Raw genomic sequence first — 24409 nt, forward strand, 5'->3', positions numbered from 1 at the left:
GTGCGGTGGTGGATGCCTGTAATCCCAGCTACTCGGGAGGCTGAGGCAGGAGAATCACTTGAACCTGGGAGATGGAGGTTGCAGTGAGCCGAGATCACACCAGTGCACTCCAGCCTGGGCAACAAAGCGAGGCTCCGTCTCAAATACATAAATAAATAGCAATGCTAAAAATACAAAATAGTGACAACTTCAAATGCTGACAAGGATGTGGAGAAACTGAACCAATGTTAGATTTATGGTGGTAAAGTGGAATAGTATTACCACTCAGGAAAACAATTTGGCAGTTTCTTAGAAAAAATAAATGTAAACTTACCATGAAACAAACATGAGAACTCTTTACAAATATTGCCATTTCGTCTTTATACTAGTTAATGAAATATAGAATATACCAAATTGTTATAATGCTAGTGCAATAAATTTATTATACAGGGACACCATCTCAATAGTCTGTACACAGATGATAAAATGTAGTGTCCCTAGTCAAAATCTATAACTATTTTATTCAATTCAGAATGTGAACTCTATTTCATTAAATAATTATAACCTAGGATTCAGGCTCCTATCACTTAATGTCAAATTAAACCACTGAATTACACATAAAAAAATCAAAATACAAGAGTCAATGACATACCAACTGTCTTGTAATGTCATTTTATTTTCAGCTACATAGACATCTTTTTCATGTATTGTTACTAGAACAACTTGTATAGGGTTTTATGGTTTGGGGTAAACATTTTTAAAAAAGGAACTTGTCTCTGTTATACAGAGTTACAATATAAAAATGATTTATAGACTATATTTTTCAGCATATAGGTAGCTACACTGTAATCCTGTTGAAGAAACTTTCCTATTTAAGCTTATAGGATGAAAATATATAATTAAAGTCTTCTGATCATAGCTTGAGACCATCAAGGGAATGTTTAGTTTCCTCCACAAAGAGCCACCAGGATTTTTTCATAATCTCCCTTGGTTTCATCCTGTTGATTCAAAAGTAAAGTATGTTACTCGAAACCATAATTACTCTAATTTTTTTAATTATACAAGAATTATTTTTAGACTCAGCTGTAGATGAGATTATACATTACCATTCATTTAATTAAACAATATGTACAACAGATAACTGACTTTTTTTTTATCATTTCATTAAAAAGCAATAGCCTTCAAGACTGAGATTACAAACTTCTCTGAATTAATTATGTTTTATATTAGTGCCATTATTTTCTATGAATGAAATATCATAGAATTAAATAAGTATAACACAATATAATCTCATATCCTGTGTGAGGGAATACCTGATTCACTCACCAGAAGAAGAGAAACGTATAGTGCCTGTAATTTTCTCACGTTTTCTGGGTAGATTTTAGTTGTCCAATATGAATAATTAATTAAATTTAAATAGTTATCTACCTTTCAATAAGTCCAAAACCCTTGACTGCTCTTTGTCTTATTTTTTTTAACATTCTTATGAGATAACTTGAACATAAGTTTTAAACATTTTACATGTGATAAAATTAAGATAAATATTTTGAATAAGAAGTTTCTAATCCTCTGACCAATATTAATAGCAAAATAAACCATAATGTCTATCTACTTTAGGGGGAACACTAGAATATTTTGCTTTCTGAATTTATGCATGGGAAACTAAATGTTTCCATGACTTTGGTTGAAAAATGTACCTAGTATTTCAGTAGAGAACTCACTAGTAGATTTTACCAGTGAAAGTTCAATTTACTCATGAAGTATACACTATACTATATTAAATTAATCTTACATATTAAATTTATAGATACAATAAGTCAATTATTCTCTTTGAAGATCTTGCAAAAAGAACTTTCATGTGTGGGGATGGCATTAGAGGAATCACAACATACCAGGATGGCTTGGCAAAGGGAGATACCATACATCTTCTGATAGAATGCTTTGATATCATTCATGTCAATTTCAGAACGTGAAACCATAATCCTGATCAATGCCTTATGGCGAGTTCCAGCACCCTGACCAAAACAAATGATGGTAAGTGTCTCTTATATTCAGAAAATACTCTCATTAAAGAACATCAATTTTAAAGTTAAGGCTTCTTACTCTTCCATATAATTTCTATAGAGAAATTAGCTATACACACACACACACACACACACACATCCCTTACACAAATGGTAATGAAATGAAAATAAACAATCCTCTACATTAGCAGTAGGTATAGAGAGCTGTCAACTTCCTAACTCGTCTCTCACCATCCAGTCTCTACACTATTCAGTAATTACAAATAAAGGGAACTTCTAAACTGGAAATCTAATAGTCTAGTCTATTTAAAATACTATCAGTGATCTTCTGTTGCTCTTAGGATAGAAACTAATCAGGGCTTATGATATCCTGCCTAATTCTTTTCAAGACTTACAATATCCTGCCTAATTCTACCATCTCTTCCACTGTGCACCTTCACTCTATACTTACTGTCTTGAAAAGGTTCTGTTAAAGCCTGTGTGTGGGTTACTTCCTCCTCTTGGATTACCCTTGCTTTATCCCCCATCTCTTCCACTCTTGCCCTCATCTGGCTCATTTTTATTCAAACTTCAGGTCTTAGTTTAGCTGACAGCAATGCTACATGAATTTCCAGAGTCTGGAGTATATGTCCCACTTTGCTCTTCCATGGCACCAGGTGTTCATCATTACCCAATGAAATATCACACTAGAGTATCACAGAAAGGGGCAGCAACTATGCTAACCACTACAGAGCAGTACCTAGCACGTCTATCATTTCCTAGATGCTCCTTCATATTATTCAAACAGTTAGATCTTTCTCTCTTTCTCTTTCTCTGAAAACCTCTTTATTTTGGAGCTGCAAAGAAAAAACGAAGATAACTTCATACTCTTCATTTATGGGCTCAAACCATCAGTACAGAAATGGCACCTTGTATAATGCCATGCATGTCAGAGAGTAAAGTAAAAGTGACATAGCTGATCTCAAATACATCTTTCTACATCCTTAATCATCGAATGACATTTCAAAAGAGTCAACTATTAATCTGTGGCATGAAAGACAGAGTAATAAAAACGACAATTCAGACTCATAAAGTGGGAGATTATAAAACTCACAACCATAGAGGAAGTAGGCCACTAAAATTACACATTAAAAAAGAAAGTATATCACCTTTCCAGTGGCCACACAGGTTTTAAGCAAATCACAAGTGAGCTATAAATCACTTACCAGGCTCACTTTACAATCTCACCTATAAACAAAAGGGACTGAATCTAACAGAAGTTTATTCTAAGAAGGTAGTGTATTACCTCTTCCATTGAATAGAACAATGATTCTCTCTAATGGGAAGATATTAAATGTGTGATTTTCAAACAATGTGAGGTTTTCTGTTCTTTCTACAAATAATTCTTCCTCTAAGCAGGGCATATAAGTAGAATGGTACGTACTTTCATGGCCTGATGAAGTTTCTCTGCAAAGAAAGCTGGTTTGCTTGTGGCACACTTCACTGTAAGAGGAGAAAATTTTAGTTGATGTATTTACCTTGAAAAAAATGAAATATGCATATGAAAGAAACAGGAAATGTAGAATTTTGCCAACAGGATTCTATCCCTCATCACCATTCTTCACCTGTCATCTCCCAGTATAGGGCAGTTAACTTATGAGAAGATATTTGTGACACTCTAGATGGTGGTTTTGAATATTCTCTCCCCTGACGACCAATTTTTTATTACCTTAAATACATTTCAACAGCAATTTCAGTAGTTAGTGCTATTCTGCATATATTCTCCTTGGAAATGGAGAAACTGCTAGGTGTTCGAGGCTGTATAAGTACTTTATGTTACTATAAGAACATTTAAAAAGAACATTCTGTGAACAACACACACTGCAGACTATGAGAGAGGGCAGGGAGAGAGGGTGCATGGGTCAAAAAACTACTTATTGGGTACTATGCTCACTACCTGAGTGCAGTACACGCATGGAACAAACCTGCACATGCACCTCTGCATCTAAAATAAGAGTTGCACAAACAAATAAGTAAAAATAAATGAATGAATAAATAAAACACTCTGGGATAGGATGGGCTTAAATATAAAGCAGAACCCAAATAATATTAGCACATGTCAATTCATAGTGTTCTTCATCTTGTTGGGATCTATGGACCAACAGCATTGGCATCAATGGGGAGCTTGTCAGAAAAGCAGAATCTAAGCTCCGCCCCAGACCTGGGGAATCAGAATCTGCATTTGAACAAGCTTTCCAGGGGATTCAAGTGCGTAGTCACGTGTGAGAAACACTGTTTGAGAACATAGGTTCCCCAACCCTAATGGCTTTCTGAATAACCTGGGAAATCTTTAAAAAGTACTGATTTTTAGAAGCCAACTCAGACCCACTGAACCAGACTTTCCTGGACGTGCCCAAGATTGTACAATTAACAAGCAGTAGACCAGGACTTGAAGTTACATTTATCTGTTTCCAGATCCCGTGCTCACAGTGACCATTCTGAATTGCCTCTGTGGTGTGTGCCCAGCCTGGTACATTGCTTGATATAAGTAGGTGCTCAGTTAAGTATAGTCTATCTCTCCATATTTTCGAAAAGGGGAATAATATCTGTTGTTATTAAGGTTATAGTACTTTGCCAATCTTTTATGTTGCTTCAGTCGAAACAGATGCACTACTTCTGGTTGTTTTTTTCTTTTATTGGTTTTGTTGCTGTTGTTGTTGTTAAGTATAGGATAGCATTGAAAATACAATTTCTAGTTAGAAAACTCTTTCAGTTGCAGGACTACATACCGATAGCTGTGAGGCATTTCTCAATGTCACCTTTCAACTCCAGGTCCAGAACTTTGTTCATGTCATGCTTACTGTACTTGGTGTATTTCTGAAACACTGAATATTAAATTTAAACTAAGATACATACAAAACATCCTTTTCTTTAGAAAACTTTAGCAAAGTCAAGGCCACTGACTCAAAGAATTTTTTAGAATAACAACTTTGGCTACACCTTTTAAAGCAATATACACAATTAATCATAACATGAATACTTAATCCTCTCCTAGGAATGTAACTCACATGGCCATTTTGGTATTCCTGTATATTTTGGGGAAGTGTTTGCAAGCGTTGACAGTTATTAGAAATGGCATGTGATTGACAACCGTAACACTTCCTACAGCAGTTCTAAGAACCACAGCAAATGGATCTTCCCTTATATAAAGACCTGTGAACTAAGTTTCTCTTACATTTAACAGTAAAAATCAGTATACCATTATAAGATGATGAACTTTGGTAATCATCATGACTTTTCCATTGCCTTGGCTTCCAAGAGGCTCAGAGCTAAATCTTGCTCTCAAAGGCCAGGCCTTTTTCTGAGTTTTGTCTTGTTGTTTTTCCAAAGCACCTACATATTTCTTTCTTCATTTAGCTCTAAGGGTTTGTTTTGTTTTGTTTTGTTTTTCTTCATACTAATTTCATTTGTTCTGTTATGCATGTCTTTTCCCACATATATTCCAAATCTTTCAGGGGAGTAAAAGCAGTGAAAATAACAAAATGATGTTCCACATGCCCAAGTCACAAAATGTATTAAATATTATAAAGTAGTGGCTGTACAAAATTGGACAAATGGACAAATAACAACAAGTCAGGAATGCCATGTCTGTTTGATACAGGAGAGATATTGATAAAGGGTTCTGTTTTTACTTTCTCTTATTTGTTCTCAAAGAAGAAAATTGCATCTTCCATAAACAGATTCCAGAAAAAAAAAATTTATTGTTACCTCTGCGAAGATGTGGATAGCTTCTGGTGGTAAGGATGGTATTGAACACGTTTACGTCTGTCCCCTTTCTCCTTTCTCCCGCTTCATACAAGGCCTGTCAAGAAACATAAAAGTAAACACTTCACTATCTGCTGAAATGATATCTGCACAATAATGTTAGACTTTGTCAAAGATTATCTAGGCAGTCGCTTTGTGCCCAATACAATCAGAGTAGTCAACAATAAGATTGCAAGTTCTTTAAAGATAGGGACCTTATTTTGTTTGTCAAATATCTCCCACAGTTTCTCTCAAGGTGCCTTGTAAACACTAGAGACTGAATATATGTTTGCAGAATAAATGTTTGCTGAACTAAATTGCTTCAAGATTATGCTCTATAGCAAGACAACTCCACGGGGATCTCTAAAAAGATTTTTTACTCTGTTGTTCAAAGTAATTATCAGCAAATGTTACTTATAAATCAATAATTCGACCATAACCTGGACCTTGCATTTTGATGTTAGAATTTCTGGATTCAAATTCTGACTCTGCAATTTCAAAGCCGTATAATCTTAGACAAATATTTCAACCTTACTAAATTACAGATTTTTTTTCTATTACATATGAAAAATATGATCCCTGCCCTATTTGTCACAAGCAGTCTCTATTAACTTTGAAATGTTAACTACCATCATTCTCTTGGGTCACACTAATCCATGTAGCCTCCTTAAATATATATTAAGAACCCTGATAGTCTTAAAATGGAAAGCAAACTCAGAAATGTCAAAAGCAAATAAGAATTTTTTATTATGGGCAATTATTCAAATGCTAACTCTTGTTCTTTAATATGCTTGAACAATTTCTATTGAAATGATAAAACCTCCAATGTATGTAAAAAGTTATTTTGCACTTTTCAAGCAAATTGATCTGATATGTATGCATTTATTGAACAAAAAGTTCATGAGTGCCAATTATGTGCATGATAATGTACTGGTATAGCAGAAGTGCATGGAGGTACACAAAGAAATCTCTATCCTTAGTGAAGCATTGTAATGAATTCTCTAGAGAATACTGTTCCATGAGAAGGCATAATGCAAACATTAGTTGTCTGTTTTAAATGGAAATTCCAGACTTTAAAATGGTATGATTTTTCTTACATTGCCAGTGGTTTTGCATATAAATAACCAGCAATGTCACTGAAACTATATAAAACAATATGTTAGAAAGTATATATTATTATAATTTATCCTATACTCTTATCATTGCAGTAATATTTTAACAATATAAATCAACATCTATAAACCATTCCAAAGTTCTCTGTTAAAAATAATGTTAAGTATGCTTACTCTTTCCATTCACATAATAAAAAAATTACACTTCCCTTTCTTATACCTAGTTCAATGAAAGGTCAGAGTTTTTTTTAACAAACAGTTCTTGTGAATGACAAATCAAATTTGTATTGTCCTTCTTTAGTTCTCTCTGGTTTTATGAATAATGAGAGATATTGAAAACTTACAAAGACTACATTTTTTCTCTTTTGGGCTACAGAAAGTCATGCCTCATTCAGGAAATGTACGTTAAGAAGCCATTGGTCTCTCAGGAGATCTTAGATTTGCTTTCACAGGGCATCATGTGGTAGCCCCACCTAAGGTAGGAAGATGGACTGCAGCAGTATTTTGTAAGCACTTCCTTACCCTGGCATCTGAATCAGCCAAGTCTTCATTCACACCAAAGTCCTCAGATCGGTCACCCTGAAAGAAATCCCATTCTATTGTAAGTTCTTCTCTAGCATGTAATTGGATGATTTACTTAATTCTCTTAACCTCAGATAAATAATATTTTTTGAGAAAAAGATATTCTATTACTCATTTCTAAATGGAGTTCAGATCCAAGATTTTACTTGCGATGATTTTAGATGTTCTTCCCCTCCAAACCTCATGTTGAAATTTGATCCCCAGTGTTAAAGGTGGGGCCTAGAGGGAGGTAGTTGGGTCCTGGGGCTGATCTCTCACGAAGAGATTAATGCCATCTCTGGGAATAAGTTCTTGCTCATGAGAACCACAAGAGCTGGTTGTTAAACAGGCTGGTACCTCCCCATTCTCTCTCTTGCTTCCTTTCTTGCCATGTGGTCTCTGCACACACCAGCTCCCTTTCCTCTTCTGTCAGGAGTGGAAGCAGCCTGAGGCTCTCACCAGACACGATGCCCAATCTTGAACTTGTTAGCCATCAGAATCCTGAGCCAAATAAACCTTTTTATCTTTAAAAATTACCTAGCCTCAGATATTCCTTTATAGGAACACAAAATGGACTAAGAAATTAGTCTTTATAAAACAAGAGGCATTTCCTAAAGTATCTGAGTTGTACCTTAGCAAGAGAAAGCAAAGCGTTCCGAAAATCTCCAGATGTGTCTGAGGTTATGTCTTTGGCCAGATCTCTCTTCAGTTCTGAGAAAAGAGAAAAATAGATTTTATAGTAAACCAGTGATGAATAAGAAGAAGAATGTCTGACATCTCTAAGTTGGTTGAAAATTCACAGTGCCATAGTGTTCAATGACTTATGGAACACGTTTCAAAATATTATCATTTTTAAATAAGAAGAGAAAAATTAAAGCAGATAAATTTTTGGATCATTGAATTTATTTCATATGAAGCAATGGGAGCAATTTAGATAATACTGTGATTGAAAATTCACAGTCATAAAGCTTTTGTTAAGAATAAATTGTATAGGTATACATTAGTAATTAATTCTGAAATACAACATGGCAGAATTTAAGCAATAGAATGAATAAAATAATTGTTTAAAAGAACAAAATGAGGTACTTGCTTGAATACAAATTATTTAGTTTAAAAATTATAAATGTCTTATAAGTAACGCAGTTTGATGATTTATGTGTGTGTAAACACTTCTGCTTAACTACGTAAAATTATATTGTAATAGGAAAAATAAATTGAATTTGTAATTGACTAGTGCTATGGTTTTGATATTGTTTGTTTGGCCCTGCCAAGGCTCATGTTGCACTTTATTCTCCATTGTTGAAGGTGGGGCCTGTTGGGAGATGTTTGGATAATGGGGGCAGATCCCTCATGAATGGCTGGGTGTGAGTGATTTCTCATTTATAGTTTCTTTAAGAACTGGCTGTTTAAAAGAGCCTGCCACCTCCTTTTCTCTCTCTCCCTCTCTGCACATAATCTGCTTCTGTCTGCTTTCTCCCATGAGTAGAAGTAGTATGAGGCCCTCATCAGAAGCAGACGCTGGTCCCATACTTCTTTACAGTATTTCCTTTCTTTATACATTACTTGGTCTCAGATATTCCTTTATAGCAACAAACAGACTAAAACAACTTGAAACTGAGCAATTTAATAAGCTATCACTGGCCTGTATCATGGCATAATAAAAAAAAACCACTTATTTTTATAAACTCTGTTTTATTAAACAGAAAATTATTATTATTATTATCACTGATACATGGATCTAACATAAACATTGGTAATTAAATAAGAATTGCAGAAAATGAGGTTTAAAAGCTTCTTTATTTTTATTATTTTATTAAATTCCTCTGAAAACGACATGCAAAAGCTATTGTATTCTCCATGCTTGGTATGAGAAGCAAGCAGAAAGATCTTCCATGTGCCACATATTGGGTTGGGAAAGCAAAAAAGCCAGCAGCTCAGGGAAATGAGAGAAGGAAAATGGTAACAGATTTGCAATTACCCTCTTTTTGGTGTTGAGCACATCATTTAAATGAGATGCTTCACTGAAGAGACAAAATAAGCTAAGACTAGTCTTTTATTCTGTGAATTTAACTGGAGATAAAGAGTGAGTTGCTTATGTTCATAACGATAAAGTTAAGGTTTCCAACAGAGAATTATAAGCAGCTAATTCTTTACTTTTTCAAGGACAAATGAAGAGCATTTTGTTAGAAGATTTTTTTTGTTATTATGTATTCTTTTCAAAATAAATGACATTGGGACATTTTTATAAAACACATTCCAGAATAATAGAAAAATGTTTTTCAGAAATTTTTAAAAATTCGGTGCTCTCAATTGAGGTTTCCATTATAATTGTATGTGGCCATTTATCCTAGAGGAAAATTTTATATTAAAACGCAAGCTTGTTGGGGATTGGGACACCATCTCCGTTGTCAACAACCTAGCAACACAAGCGTTGCCTGGTAACAGCATTTAATAGACATGTGCCAAACAATAAAGAAATATTTTGATATGTAGAGATTCCAAAGCTGCCATAATTAACATACACATTCAATTTTAAGAAAGTATATCAGATTTCCTTTTCAACTAAGGCACTTGGACTGTTGGACATTACAACTTACCCTCTCTGTAGACCCTGTTAATGTCTCTGATTTCTTTGTTAGTTCTTGATGCCAAAATCTCAATCAGAGTGTCTTCATCAGTTCCAAGGCCCTAAATTTGAAGAGAAGAAAAGGAGAAATGTAGAAAAAAATCTTCATTCAAGAGGATCAACTAGTTTTTGGTGTTCCAAAATTTGTTTGACTCTGTCATTTAGTAAATTTCACCCACAATATTTAATAATTACAATAAGCTCTATTACATTGCCCTAAAACAAAACAAGTTTATCATCAATATTTTGGGTAAAAATAAAAATGCAAATACATGACTCATACAGGGACATGACGTGAAAGGTGTTAGTGCCAACATTTACGTTTTCATGTATATATTAATTCATTGAGTTATTAATTTATTTATCCTTCAACCTCCCACTGATTGATGGGCACTGTACTAGATTTTGAAAAGAACATAAGCATAAGTGACTTGCCCAATACATCCTCTTGAGGAAAGGAGTTTGCTTAAATTGGGTGATTTACCTTCATGGCAGCCCGAAGTTCATCAGCATCAAATTGCGCTGGAGTTTTTAGCAGAGCTAAAACAACCTCCTCAAGGTGACCCATAAGGGCTTTCTTCAGTGTTTCATCCAGGGGCTACAAAAAAAAAAAAAAAGATTAGAATCAGGGCTTCAAATAAGTAACGTGCTAGGTTAAAAAATGTGGTATTACCTGACTTTAAGTCATCACACAACTCATCCCTAAACCCAACCATCTTTTAGAGCTTCTTTCCTTCACATACAATGTGTACCAAATATTTTGAAACATTATCTTATTCTTTTAGATCTAGAGGGATTAGAATAAAATTTACTGAATTCATCGATAACTTCTTAAAGGATAGGTTAGTAGTCTTTTATACAGGGGAGAAATCACAAAGCGGACTGTGTGCTAACAGAAAACAGAAGTAAAATTACTTTTAAAATAATATATTCATGTTTCCAATCTTTGAGGTTTGTACTTCTCAAATAAGCAGTATAATCAGATATTGAAATTATATAGTTTTCTAATTTCGTTGCTTTAAAAAACTCATATTTGGTATAAAAGACATAAGGTTTATTTTTAAAGTAGAATTATATATAAACTTTAGGCATTAAACAGCTCAGTTTAAATATTAGTACATTTCAGTCAGACTATATTCTTTATTGACAACAGCGATCTTGGTGTTTATGTTCAAATTAAAAATTTGACCCCAAAGCACCACATCTGCAAAGAATATACACCAAGATGACTAATGTATAAAAATAGGAAATTTGATAAAATGCATTCAATTGCAACAAAGTGGATAAACACTGCAATCCCAGTCATAGATATAATGAGAAAACAGTGGTTAGAAACTTAAAGAACTAGGTAACTGTGCTTCCGAATCCATGGTTAAGTATAAATATGCTGAAATTGAATATCTAACTTTACCACTCTAACTCACCTTTCCTGTTTCCTGGAGATATGCTGCTTTGATCTGTTGACGCTGTGCATTGTTTCGCTTAGTTAGAATGTCAATGATGGTTGCTTCATCCACACCTGGAAATAAAGGGCCGACAGCCTTTAACATCAATTTTCTTCATCATCAGTTGACATAAAAGAATTCATTATCGAGATGTTCCAAATGAACTTCTTAACAAATTAAGAGGTATAAATTATTTATCAGCATAGAAAATCAATGTTATACTATATATCAGGGAAGCAATTGGGAGAATGACATTTCATTCATTTGAGTGAGAAAGGAAGAGACAATTAACTTTTCCTGGCCCTCAGTGTTGCAGTGTTTGATCCTAGTTCCAACTCTATATGTGAACAGAGGTTTTAATTTCAGCATGGAGTTTCCGCTAGAAATGAGCTAGTAATATCTGCTGTAACAGTAGAGATTCCACAGATTTGAACACAATTTCCTCAGTGTTAAGTAAATAATTATATCTTCATTTGGCAAAGAAATTTTTTATCTTCAAAATGAAACAGATTCTTCCCATTGCACATGTCTGTTTTTTGACAGTCATTCAAATAGCCATTCTGAAACGTCCAGGAGGGAACTGTTTTCAGGAAACACATTACCTTTAACCATTATGGCCTTGTGCAAGGCAGCGACATCCGAGGATGGATTGAAGGTAGGATAGGGGCTCACTGCTGATCCAGGACCACCTTTGGATGATTTCACAGTTTGCTAAGAATGAGAAATAAATTAATGGCCATTTACTTATATTCGTTTTTATTTCAATATTGCAATCATCATTTTATTATCATTCTACTTACAACATATTCCTGCTCTTCATTTTCAATAAACCAGGCCTGCTTGAGGAATTCTGATACCATTGCCATTTTTGAAAAAGTGTCTGGAAAGAAAACAGGTAGATGCTTTTACAAAACAAATGCACCATACACAACCTCTCCTTCCTCACCTCTTACATACATAAGAGGCAGCATTAGGGAGTAGCCTTGCTCTTACTTTCCAGGATTAACTACATTTAGGAGCATAACAAAATGTAAGACGTGACTTTATTTTTTTTTAAAGGAAGCCTTTATCCTTAAAATGAAGCCATACCCTCCTCTCTGAAACTGAACTCTTTCTTGGCATATTCAATTCTAAACTTCAGGGATCAGACAACTACTACAAGTAAGCACACAGGCTGAAGAGAGGAGTTTGTGGTTCCCTACATTGTTCTAAATTTATAGACCATCCACCATATGCCAAGCACTGACAGTACAAAAACATTGAAAAATCATCTTACGTACCCTCAGGACTTAAAACTAGTGTGTGTTCTCCACAGGAAAACATAAAGGCTAAAGAAACTTCTTAGAGTAGGCCCTGGCTGACCCAAGCCTCTCTTGAAATGAGTCAAAATTAACCTGGCAGAAAAGTTAAAGAGCACAAACAAGAAGCTTGTCATATTTGGGAAGCTGAAGAAAGTTTGCTGGAGCAAGAAATGTTGGCAAGAAGTTTAAATGTGTCCACAAAAAGGGTTTCTTTTTGAGTGTTTTTTTAAAGCAGCATGGTTTCATTTATGTTTCAGAAAGACCATTCATCCTGTATCATGGAGAATGGCTAAGAGATAGACAAGATGGAGGATTAGAACACTATTTAGTAGACCATTAGACCATCTATGTAGAATTAATGAGAGCCTGTCCAAAAGTAATGGCTAGATGAAAAGCTTAATGATTGCTTTTGTTTTTGTTTTTGTTTTTGAGATAGAGTCTTGCTCCGTCGCCCAGGCTGGAGTGCAGTGATAGGACTGCAACCTCCATCTCCTGAGGTCAAGTGATTCTCCTGCCTCAGCCTCCTGAGTAGCTGGGATTACAGGCACTGGCCACCACACCCAGCTAATTTTTGTATTTTTAGTAGAGACGGGTTTTCACTATGTTGGCCAGGCTGGTCTTGAACTCCTGACCTCAGGTGATCCGCCCACCTTGGCCTCCCAAAGTACTGGATTTACAGGTGTGAGCCACCGCTCCCAGACAATGATTACATTTATAAGGTAAAATAATCTGTGACAACCTGTACAAGTGAATTCAGATTTAAAATTTTATCTGTAAAAAGATATCCAGGTGATATTTCTCCCTGAATAATTTAGTTTCCTTTTCTATTTCTTGGTATAAAATTATTCAGCATTGAAATAATTGCTGTCTTCACATTTCATCCTATTTGAGCTGTTTAACTAGTAGTCCTACGTATTTTTCCACCCAAGACAAAAAACCCAGAAAAGGATTACTTTATACAGGATTTTTGGTTCTAAAGGGAAGCCTAAAGGTGAAATTTGTAACATGCATGTTCTTTTGGCAAACTCTATCTTAAAGGAAATTTCTTGAATTGCTATCATGACTTGGCAATATTTTTATTTAATGAGACATATATTTTTAAGATCTTAGGTATATTAAAAATTAATGTATTCTGTGTTTTGGCCACACACACATAAAAAGCCATCACGATCCTTTTAGTCTGGGGACATTTTTCAGAGGCCTTGCTCAAGGTCTACACTGATCTGTCTATCCACACCATTCTGTTTCACCCCTCTAGAGACTACTCTCATGAATGCTTGCGAGAGAGGTTGAGAGGATAATCTTGGCAGTTTTAAATTCTTGATATGATGATAAATGACTCATGAGGCATAAAACCCATAAACTAATTCCACAACAGCATGTTCAGACAAACCCTTTCAATTTACACCTGCTAAAAAATAACTGGAGTTCCAAGTAATAACACTGAATGCATGAAGAAAATAATATCCAAAGCAGAAACCATCTCCACTGAATTCTCATGGGATTGCTCTTATTACTATTCTGTCATCTGTGAGAAGAACCAATACCTTTTCCACTCATTTAAAGTCGCCTCTTTCCTAAATTTAATCAATAAATTTAAAATTGTTTCCTAAGGTGAAGTAACAACGTGCAATTTTGCACAAGGTTTTAGTTCCCATTACAATCTAGTCTGACGCAATTGCGGTTGCCACATGGAGTTTCATATTCCAACTTCTTAATTGGCACACCCAATACTTTAAAAGCAATTCTAGCAGCTTCAGGCACTCTAAATTTCCATTTTCATCATCTCATCCAAGGCTTCGATAAAGAAGAATCATCAAAATAAGTGTTATAATTCATCATTTGGCAAAGTACTACTCCATCACTTATAAAAACATGTTCATTAATTCCATTCTTTTCAAATAGCAAATAAAAACTTCAAAAGAAAGCAAAACAAAGACTAAAGATATAGTCCAGTCTAAAATTAAAGGTGTCTCTGATAACTTCAAAATAAACTTTACAAAAACTTTACCGTAGTAGTTTTTTTTGTTTTTTTTTTTTTTACTTCTAAAAAATACTTGAATAATGTCCATTTAAAAAAAAAAAAAAAAAAAAAAAAAAAGCTAGACAGAGCCTAGGAAACGGTATACTAATTACACAATACAAGATAACAAAAATAAGTGGTTTAAGTCACTTATTTGACAGAGAGAGCATCCCTAGAGGAGATAGCTTTGTGATTTATATCTTTTAAGTTCCTACATTCCAGCCTGAAGTATTTGGATAGACTAAAAGCATAATCTAGGAAAGAAAAGCAGCCAATAGAGAATTTTCTTCAAATCGATTAGAGAAAAACGGAAGCTGAATTCAGCCAAATTCACCACTAGCTCTTAGCAAAGATTAAAGACAGGAGCATCAAGGCAGGATATAGAAATTGCTCTAAAGGAAACAGATTTTATCACATACAGCTGGTTAAGGGCCCAAAGCCAACTGCACATATTAACTGAGCTTCCTAATAATTATAATACATCTAACAAATACCAAATACATTTTTTATATATATTGGCCAAATTCTATCCATAAGCCATTCTGACTCTCAATACCTATACTCTGCATGAAAATCTACCTGTGCCAATGAGTTCACAAAAGGTTTTCTTTTTTCTGTCTTTTTGTTTGCAGTGTATAAAGCTCGCAATAGATCTTAAAGAGCCTGTTCTATCAACTTACAGATTTTAACTAACTCAATACAGATTTCAACTAACCAACAATAAGCTCTAAAACTAAATTTATTTAAGTACTTAGCATGAGCTCAATGAAAGTGAAATTAGCCATTTATACATAGGCTAATCTATAAGGAAATTAACAATATTTCACATTTCTTCTAATTAATGGTCTTTTTGTGAATATGCATTGCCTACCAATGTCAACTTATCTATTATTTGAATGTATAACTTTCTAAAGAGTAGCATTTTTTGCATATTTATGTGTCCTAAAGGAGAACCCCCTTCATTTTTCCATCTCTCAGCCTCATGAAAGGCTACCTCTAGTATTTGTGACAGAGGAAGCTGAGTTTTGTGGTTGATTATATCTTCCTGGTTACAATCTAGAACTATCAGAGTTTTACAATGATAGTAACAGCAACAACTAACCCTTGCTTGGAATAACAGCCTTTCATCATTATCCTCAGTTTCTATCTGGGAAAACTGAGTATTATTTTCAGATAGTCTTCCTGCTAGTACTGGTAAGAATGGTGACATAAATCCATCCCTTTTGATTCCAAAGTGTTGTATATTTTGGCTGGGCATGGTGGCTCACGCCTGTAATCCCAGCAATTTAGGAGGCCAAGGTGGGCAGATTACTTGGCTAAACTCCGTCTCTACTGAAAGTACAAAAATTAGGAAGGCATGGTGGTGAGTGCCTGTAGTCCCATCTACTCAGAAGGTTAAGGCAGGAGAATCACTGGAACCTAGGAAGAGGTGGAGTCTTCAGTGAGCCGAGATCATGCCAGTGTACTCCATCCTGGGCTACACAGCAAGACAAGAAAGAAAGAGAGAAAGAGAGAGAGAGAGAGAGAGAGAGAGGAAGGAAGGAGAAGGAAGGAAGGAAGGAAGGAAGGGAAAAAAAGAAAGAAAGAAAGAAAGAAAGAAAGAAAGAAAGAAAGAAAGAAAGAAAGAAAGAAAGAAAGAAAGAAAGAAAGAAAGAAAGAAAGAAAGAGAGAAAGAGAAAGAAAGAAAGAAAGAAAGAGAGAAAGAAAGAAAGGGAAAGAAAGGAAGGAGGGAAGGAAGGCAAAGAAAGAAAGAAAGAAAGGGAGAAAGAAAGAAAAGAAGGAAGGAAGGAAGGAGAAAGGAAGGAAGGAAGGAAGGAAGGAAGGAAGGACAGAAAAGAAAGTTGTTGTTGTTGTTGAAAGAAAGAAAGAAAGAAAGAAAGAAAGAAAGAAAGAAAGAAAGAAAGAAAGAAAGGCTGGAGGGAGGAGGGAAGAAGGAAGGAAGGAAGGAAGGAAGGAAGGAAGGAATAGCTGGCTGAAGGAAGGAAGAAGAGAGAGGAGGGAGGAGGAGGATATGAAGAGGAAGGATGTTATTCTTTTAAATTAGTGACCAAAAAGAAAACGACATGATCAGTGTTCTTTTTAATAACTCACACCTGAGAATCAAATTCATTAACAGTCAACTTGTGCAGACCATGGCAAGTTTCACCCAGCCTTAGGGAGTTTATTTTTAAATGCATGCCTTGTGCATAGTTTTTCCTCGAATATATATTTCACAAGTCCTTCCCACACCTTTCCTGATGAGAGAAGGCAATTAAGACTACACAATGGCATGATTTACAAAAAGCAATTTATGAAAGGTAGCCTCACTAATGTTTTGCTTCCGGGCTTTTCGATAGGGTGTTCTTCTTGCCTGGAATACTTGTTCCTTCTCCACATTCAGTTCTCTTTGCCTAACTAATAGCTACTCCTAAGTGAGGCGTCAGCATTGACCTCATCGTGTTCTTCAGAAACCCTTCATTCGTTCCTCAGTCCTGGATTAGGTGACCTTCCATGCTCTCCCATAGCATCCTGACTTCACCCCTACACCAGCCCCACCATTCTGTATTATCACTTTCCATTGGTTTATTTATATTCCCCAGGAGCAGGCCATGAGGCCCGTGCTAACATAATAATATTCATTATGTATGTACTTCCAATACCTAGCAAAATGCCTGGAATTTTGGATGTTAATAAGTATTATTGAATGAGTATCATGTATCATTGCTAATATTTTTAAAAACATATCTACACTAATTTAACAAACATTTTCTCCCCACAACTATAGGATATAAAATACAAATTGAAGTGTACTAGTTCTTGATTATCTGGCGATCTGACCTCAAGAAAAACATTTAGCTTCTCCAGAGGGTCTTCATTTATAAAATAAAAATGTTGAAGTAATTAGTATCTAAGATCCATTTACAGCTCTGAAGTGCCAATCTTAAATTTTACTTCAAGTGGATGAAGATGAAGAAAACTAGCATAATGAAGGAAGGTATTGTGTAAATTGGATCTGTTCTGAGCTTCCTGATGAAATTCTCTCCAACTTTAAAGGGAAAGGAAATAGTTGACTTCAAAAAACTGTTTATAGTTTATCATTGAAAATATTCCACTGGTTTAGTATTTTAAATGTCATAAATTAATAGGCCTAAAGAGAGCTAATGTCATCTTCAGAAATCAACCTTTGCAGACATTTTGGTTGAAAAAGTATTTAATAAGCCTGAAACTCTGGTTGGTTCCTTAATAATATTATTCTTAACTATTTTGTCAACATCTGTTAAATGCTGACTATGTGCCAGATGTGGTTGAGCCTGGAGCTAGGGTGGTAATGTCACTTTTGGGGAAGAGGCCATTTCAGAATTATGAAACCAACATTTTACCACATTTGAGTCATTTGCAAAGTGCACTCTCTCACAGCTACCAAAATACTCCTGTGGAAAGGGGGTAACATTGCTTTTTCAAAGTTTATACAATCTTTTAGACATAATCGAGGCAGGAAAAATCTCATCCTTGTTAATTAACTAGCAGTGAACATAAGAAATCAGAACATTTAATAAACATTTAAAATGAAAAAACAGAAAAATCTTTGAAGGAATATGTTTAAGAAAAAATACCCAGATATATGGTCATGATTTGTAATCTCACTTTTACAAATATATCCAACACCAGTAAATACTCTTCTTTAGTTTTGCTTTGCGCTTTTCTAAGGAGTTTTATGGCCATTAGCTCATGCAACACTCAAGTGGAATAGCTGTTAGAGGGCCTTACTAACATTCCCTTAGGCTAATGTATCTGACACTACCCAGTAAGTATTTCCCTTCTTCTTAGGTTTTCCAGCCAGCATTTGAAAAGCCTGTATATGACACAGAGCCTACAAGAAAAGGAATGTGACCACACCCTCTTTAAATGAAACAAGTAATAAGCGGACCTTCTTATTTTAAATAGCACGAGCAAACATAACATATATTTTTAATTTAAATAGCACGAGCAAACATAACATATATTTAAAAATGTTTATTACAAAGGGCATGATTATCACTTTGAGGTCTGATCTATCTCGTTTTCCTTACAAAAGAGGAAAATAAATTATGAAAGTCCTACTATTTTGAAACAGTTCCCTGCAGCTCACTCTTATCACTTTTGTTCTTGCCCCCAAAAAGCAGCCCCCATCATGATTTCTCTGTAAAACACACACAGCTCTTGGGAAGAAATATTTCAAGGGGAAGAAAAGGAAAAACACATTCTTTAAAGGCTACCAAAAGAAAAGCACATTCTTTCCTTCTTTCTCATGGCAACTTACCAAGAATACAATGAGCCAGTATTAAGCAAACATCATATTTTTACTTGTATTTGTTAACTAAGAAGAACAAAAACATTGTAATTTGTGATTCCTAAAATATAAATATCCAATGTAATTCTACAGAAAGATTTATGAATGACTTACCATGTTAAATGCAACTAACCATAAATCCTGTAGAAGCAGACATTTAACATAGTGATGAGAAAAGTTTTCAAAACAACCAAAACTAACTAAAAGGAAAACCAAGACTTACCTTTATCTCTACCTTCTTGCAAAGAACTAAGGGGAAATTCTTCTCTGAAGATTTCACACTAGCCGTGGAGACTTGGGCTCCTGATTTTATAGGATTTGAAAGGAAGCCACACCTAGCAACCAGAAGTTAGTAATTGGCTGCCTTCTGTTTGAAGTACGTGGCTCAGCTATGTCCAAAAACAAAGTGAAACAAGTCTTGCAAAACTACTCACTAAACCAACTCAACTGGCATTACAAAGGAAAAGAAATGGAAGGACTGATTTTTCCCCCCTCTGTATTTTGCACTTTTATTTCCAGATGGTATATTTATTTTGCACTTTTATTTTCAGAGTATACATCTGCCCCAATCCTAATACCACTGATTGGCACACTTTTGTAGTTAAATAGGTTGTAGACTAAAAAAAGTATGTTACCTTCAAAACTAAACAAACAAAATTTTACATTTGAATTCCACCTCCACTTATTATTCTGTGACTTTAGGGACATATTTAATTTTCCTGAACCTGTTTTTACTTTTGTTTTGTTGTCTTTTTTTTCCCTCCCTTTTAGTGGAGAATGGGTTCTTGTTATATTGCCCAGGCAGGTCTCAAACTCCTGAGCTCAAGCTATCCTCCTGCCGCTGCCTCCCTAAGAGTTGGAATTACAGGTGTGAGCCACCATGCCTAGCTGTTTTTACTTTTGTATATAGGAGCATTATCTAAGTTGTCTACCCACTAGAATTCTTGTGACAATGGAGAAATAACATAATATTTGTAAATTTTAACATTACGCAGTGCCGAATGACATTCTATTTATATTTTTTTGCCTTCAAAAACAAAAGACTTTTGTTCCTAGATATAGCTTGTTGTTATAAGAAATATAGAAATAATAAAGTTCCAGATTGGCTCAAAATTTTGAACAAAGGTAATGCCAAAAATTTGATCATTATGACATTCAATAAAAGCATTGACATTAAAAGGCCTATCTACATTAATTCTTTTAAATAGAGTCAGTTACATAGAACTGTATATATAAATTGTAATATAGATCAGTTATGCATAAATTTTGATACGAATAGATCTTTGACATTGTAAACTAGTTGAACAACAAAACGAGGAACTAGACCTATGAAATGAAAAGATTATTGGAGCAGCAACTATTACAGAACACATTCCATAAGAAATTTCCCACCTGATGGAAGGAAAATTGGTTCTGGTAACTTCCATAGTGGCTCATTTTCATTCTTCGTGAAACCCAACAAAATATTATATGATGTTTCTATTAAAGTGCACAAGTGTAAACTCCCACAGCATTATGGCTCAATTTATGCTACATTTAGTGGTTTGTTCTTTTCCTCTTTTTCTCATAGATATCTCTGGTAAAATACATCAAGTTCAGGAAGTTAATGAAAATACTTTGTAAAGATCAACAGTATTTCATAATACAGTCTAAGTTCTCAAGGCCAATATCAATGAAGTCAACATATCCTGAAGTAGGACGATCATCTAATCTAAATATTTCAGAAAATGTCAATATATGTTTTTACTATCATATGTGTAAGTTGAAAAATAATTAGTTATCTGCTAACAAGTTAACTGATATTGCACATTGATCTTGACAAATGTAGACTAACTTTCTAATACCATATTTATGTCATCAGGTGAGAAGGAATAAGATACTTATACAAAATCTGGTTTTCTTTTTGTCTTTAATTTGCATTTGTATTCCTAACTCTGGTAATGGAACTATTGGAACATTCCTGTACAGTGACGCTCTTGTGAAATGAAGAAAAAGGTTCACTTACATTTTATAAAATATAACAACCTAGAAAACATATATAGTCTCATTTTGTTTTGTTGCTGCTATTACCAGTGCCATAAACTGAATGGAATTAGTTTATATATTTGGATTTGTAATACATAGACAAACCTAAAATATCAACAATAAACATGGTAATTGTAGCAGAATTAAGAAAAAAACTGAAAAGAATGTGTTTCCAAAATTAACTTCCAGCTGTAACACTAAAGGCAAGTGAAACTCCTAAACATAAAACAAAAAGAAAGCCACTAATCATCTAGGTATATTGCTGTGAATAATCTGTCAGAATCTTTTTCTTCACACAATAATAATGTCGAGTAGATTTATGGAAATAAAAGAACAAGTAAAATACGTTATCATTAACAGTTAGGGGATAATCATGGGTTAAATGTTTTTTGTGGGTGAAACGCCACATACTCCAGAGAAATGACTCACCACTCTTGCTGTTTCTAGAAGATGATGATTCATTGGCTCCGCTTACTTTACAAACAGAGAAAATAAAGAAAGAGAAGGAAAGAAAAAAGACAGTTAAAATCAATCACTATATGTTATGTTTTTCACAACATGTTTATTTTCACTCATTTGGTTTAGAATCTGACAGTGAAGAGGAAACGAAACAAAACAAGGAGAGGAAATATGGAGTCTCTCACATACATCTCATTGTGCATAAGACTCTTGCAAAATATCTGATCTTAGTAAGGTATCCCCTCATCCTTTACATTCAGCTCTATCTAAGCATTACTTGTTATATGGAAGAAAGGGTATATTCTGAATGATCAAGAACAGCATTTCACTGAAATTCCAAAATCTCCCCTCAGCTTCCTCATACCCCTATCCACAGCCAGTGAAAATCATTATTTTAGTGTGTATTTCTCATGTGTCCCCAGGTCAAAGCATTTTGAGAACTAGTGATATAAATGTTTTTCCCTTTGCCTCTTAACATGGCAAATAATTATCACACACACACTGAGTTATTGGGATTCTCCTTATTATTATTCCTCAGTTATTCACATAAATTAAAGACAGAATTTTTTTCAAATTTTGCTCTTTCAGGTTAATGAAGTAGTCACGTGGGTAGCGAAAGCCAAAGGGAGGTGCCTTTGTTGGACTTCACTTAGGGAAAAAGATCTTACCTCCCTGCCTCTCTATATTTCCTTTTGTGGGTGGAATGTCTTAGAGAAGATAAAATCTCAGATTCAGTGATGGCTTAGTATCTATCACTGTGTGACTTAGGAAAAGTCAGCCAATGACTTGGTGATTCAACTATTATACTTCCAACATCAGGATCATGCTAGGATTAGTAATTTTGTATTTCACAAGTCTTTTTCTATTTCCCTAAATATAGTATCCATATCCCTCTCTATATTATTCTAAAGTAAGAGAATAAGACCTTGTCACATTCACTATGATGACAAATTTTACTTCAATACATTTTCAAGAAGTTTTACAGAAGGAAAATTAAGATATGTGTTAAGGTCAAAAGGTCAAACTCTGCTTTCTAGGTTCCAGCTGTTTTAAAATAGTCTAGCAGTTACTTACAAACGTAGACACAGTCTTACAATGCAGTCTAGCAATTGTGCTCATAGATATTCACCCAAATGAGTTAGGAAATCATGTTTACACAAAAACCTGCACATGTATGCTTACAGCAATTTATTCATAATTACCAAAAATTGGAAGCAACTGAGATATTTCTCAAGAGGTAAATGAATACATAGACTACAGTACATTTATATAATGGAATATTACTCAATGATAAAAAGAAATGCTTTTAAACGAGGAAAAGAAATGAAGGAATCATAAATGAGTATCGCTAAGAAAAGGAAGCCAGTATGAAAAGGCTATGTCTGTTTCTTTCCAATAAGATGCATTCCGGAGAAGGTAAACTATAGAGAAATTAAAAAGATCAATGGTTGCCAGGAGTTGGTGGCAGAGAGGAGTAATAAATAAGAGATTTTTAGGGAAGTGGGCTGGGTATGGTGGCTCACACCTTTAATCCCAGGACTTTGAGAGGCCAAGGTGGGCGGATTATCAGGTCAGGAGTTCAAGACCAGACTGACCAACATGGTGAAACCCCATCTACTAAAAACACACAAAAAAAATTAGCTGGGCCTGGTGGTGCACGACTATAGTCCCAGCTACTCAGGAGGTTGAGGCAGGAGAATCACTGGAACCCAGGAGGCAGAGGTTGCAGTGAACCAAGATTGTGCCACTGTATTCCAGCCTGGGCAACAGAGAGAGACTACGTCTCAGAAAAATAAAAGAGATTTTTAGGGAAGTGAAACTATTCTGTATGATACTATAATGGTGTTTGCATTTGGCAAAACGCATAGAAATGTATAACATGAAGAGTAAGCCCTAATGTAAACTATGGCAATTAGCTAATAATAATGTATTCACCAATATAACAAATGGACCACAACATTCCAAGATATTAGTAATAGGGGAAACTAAGAGCAGGCAGAAATTGAGTATATGAGAATTCTCTGTACTTTCTGCTCAATTTTTCTGTAAACCTAAAATTTCTCTAAAAACTAGAGTCTATTAATGAAAAAGAAGAAAGTTCATTTGATTATATACTTTCTAAGATGTACCAGTACCATATAATTTCTAATACAATAATTCAAAAATTGTTATGTAATCAGAACACAAAAAATACAGCAAGTCTTCACATAATCATTGACAACTCCATGGATTTATGATATAAACCAAAGATTCATATCCTTCAATTTAATAATTTTGTTTTCAATTTCTATTTTAACTCAATAGGTTTAAAAAGTGATTTAAAACAATTATTTAAACTGGAATAGTTAAACAAAAGCTGGATCCTTATACTATATTAAAAAATAAAAAACATGGATCTGGATGGATCTAGAATTAAAATGGGAGTAAATATATAAAACAAACTATAAACTTTACAAGATATTCTGTAAATATCTTGTAGCTAAATTTGTAATGAAAAGTTTCCAGACCAAGTCACAATAAATGTTTGCTTTGCATTGGTTGGGGTGGATTTTGGTTAACTTTATTATAAGTAGATTATTATCCAATAGAAAAATGACATTTTCTTTCAAACAGAAACTTGATAAATCCTAAATCTCATTTTCTCATTTACAAGTCGAATATGATTATACTTTGTTAAAAGTAACTTGCAAAAGATCACTATTCAGGATGATCTATTCTGGGAATAATATACATAATCTCTGTGTTGGGAGACTCTAATCTGT

At 34.4% G+C, this 24409-nt stretch overlaps 1 protein-coding gene across 1 annotated transcript; it reads right to left on the reverse strand.

Annotated features, from left to right (window-relative positions):
* Window positions 1–628: 628 nt before the first annotated feature.
* Window positions 629–19575, reverse strand: ANXA1 (annexin A1). The gene is made up of 13 exons (XM_003911812.4): window positions 19387–19575; window positions 12331–12410; window positions 12133–12241; window positions 11510–11604; window positions 10570–10683; window positions 10057–10147; window positions 8091–8170; window positions 7421–7477; window positions 5751–5844; window positions 4772–4867; window positions 3427–3485; window positions 1872–1994; window positions 629–977 (listed from the first exon to the last, which is right to left on the reverse strand). Exons 2-13 carry the CDS (start codon window positions 12394–12396, stop codon window positions 921–923), a joined length of 1041 nt encoding a protein of 346 aa, XP_003911861.1. The 5' UTR covers window positions 12397–12410; window positions 19387–19575; the 3' UTR covers window positions 629–920.
* Window positions 19576–24409: the final 4834 nt, after the last annotated feature.

Source organism: Papio anubis, chromosome 13 (genome assembly GCF_008728515.1).
Source record: "Papio anubis isolate 15944 chromosome 13, Panubis1.0, whole genome shotgun sequence".
In the NCBI taxonomy this organism is placed as follows: domain Eukaryota; kingdom Metazoa; phylum Chordata; class Mammalia; order Primates; family Cercopithecidae; genus Papio; species Papio anubis.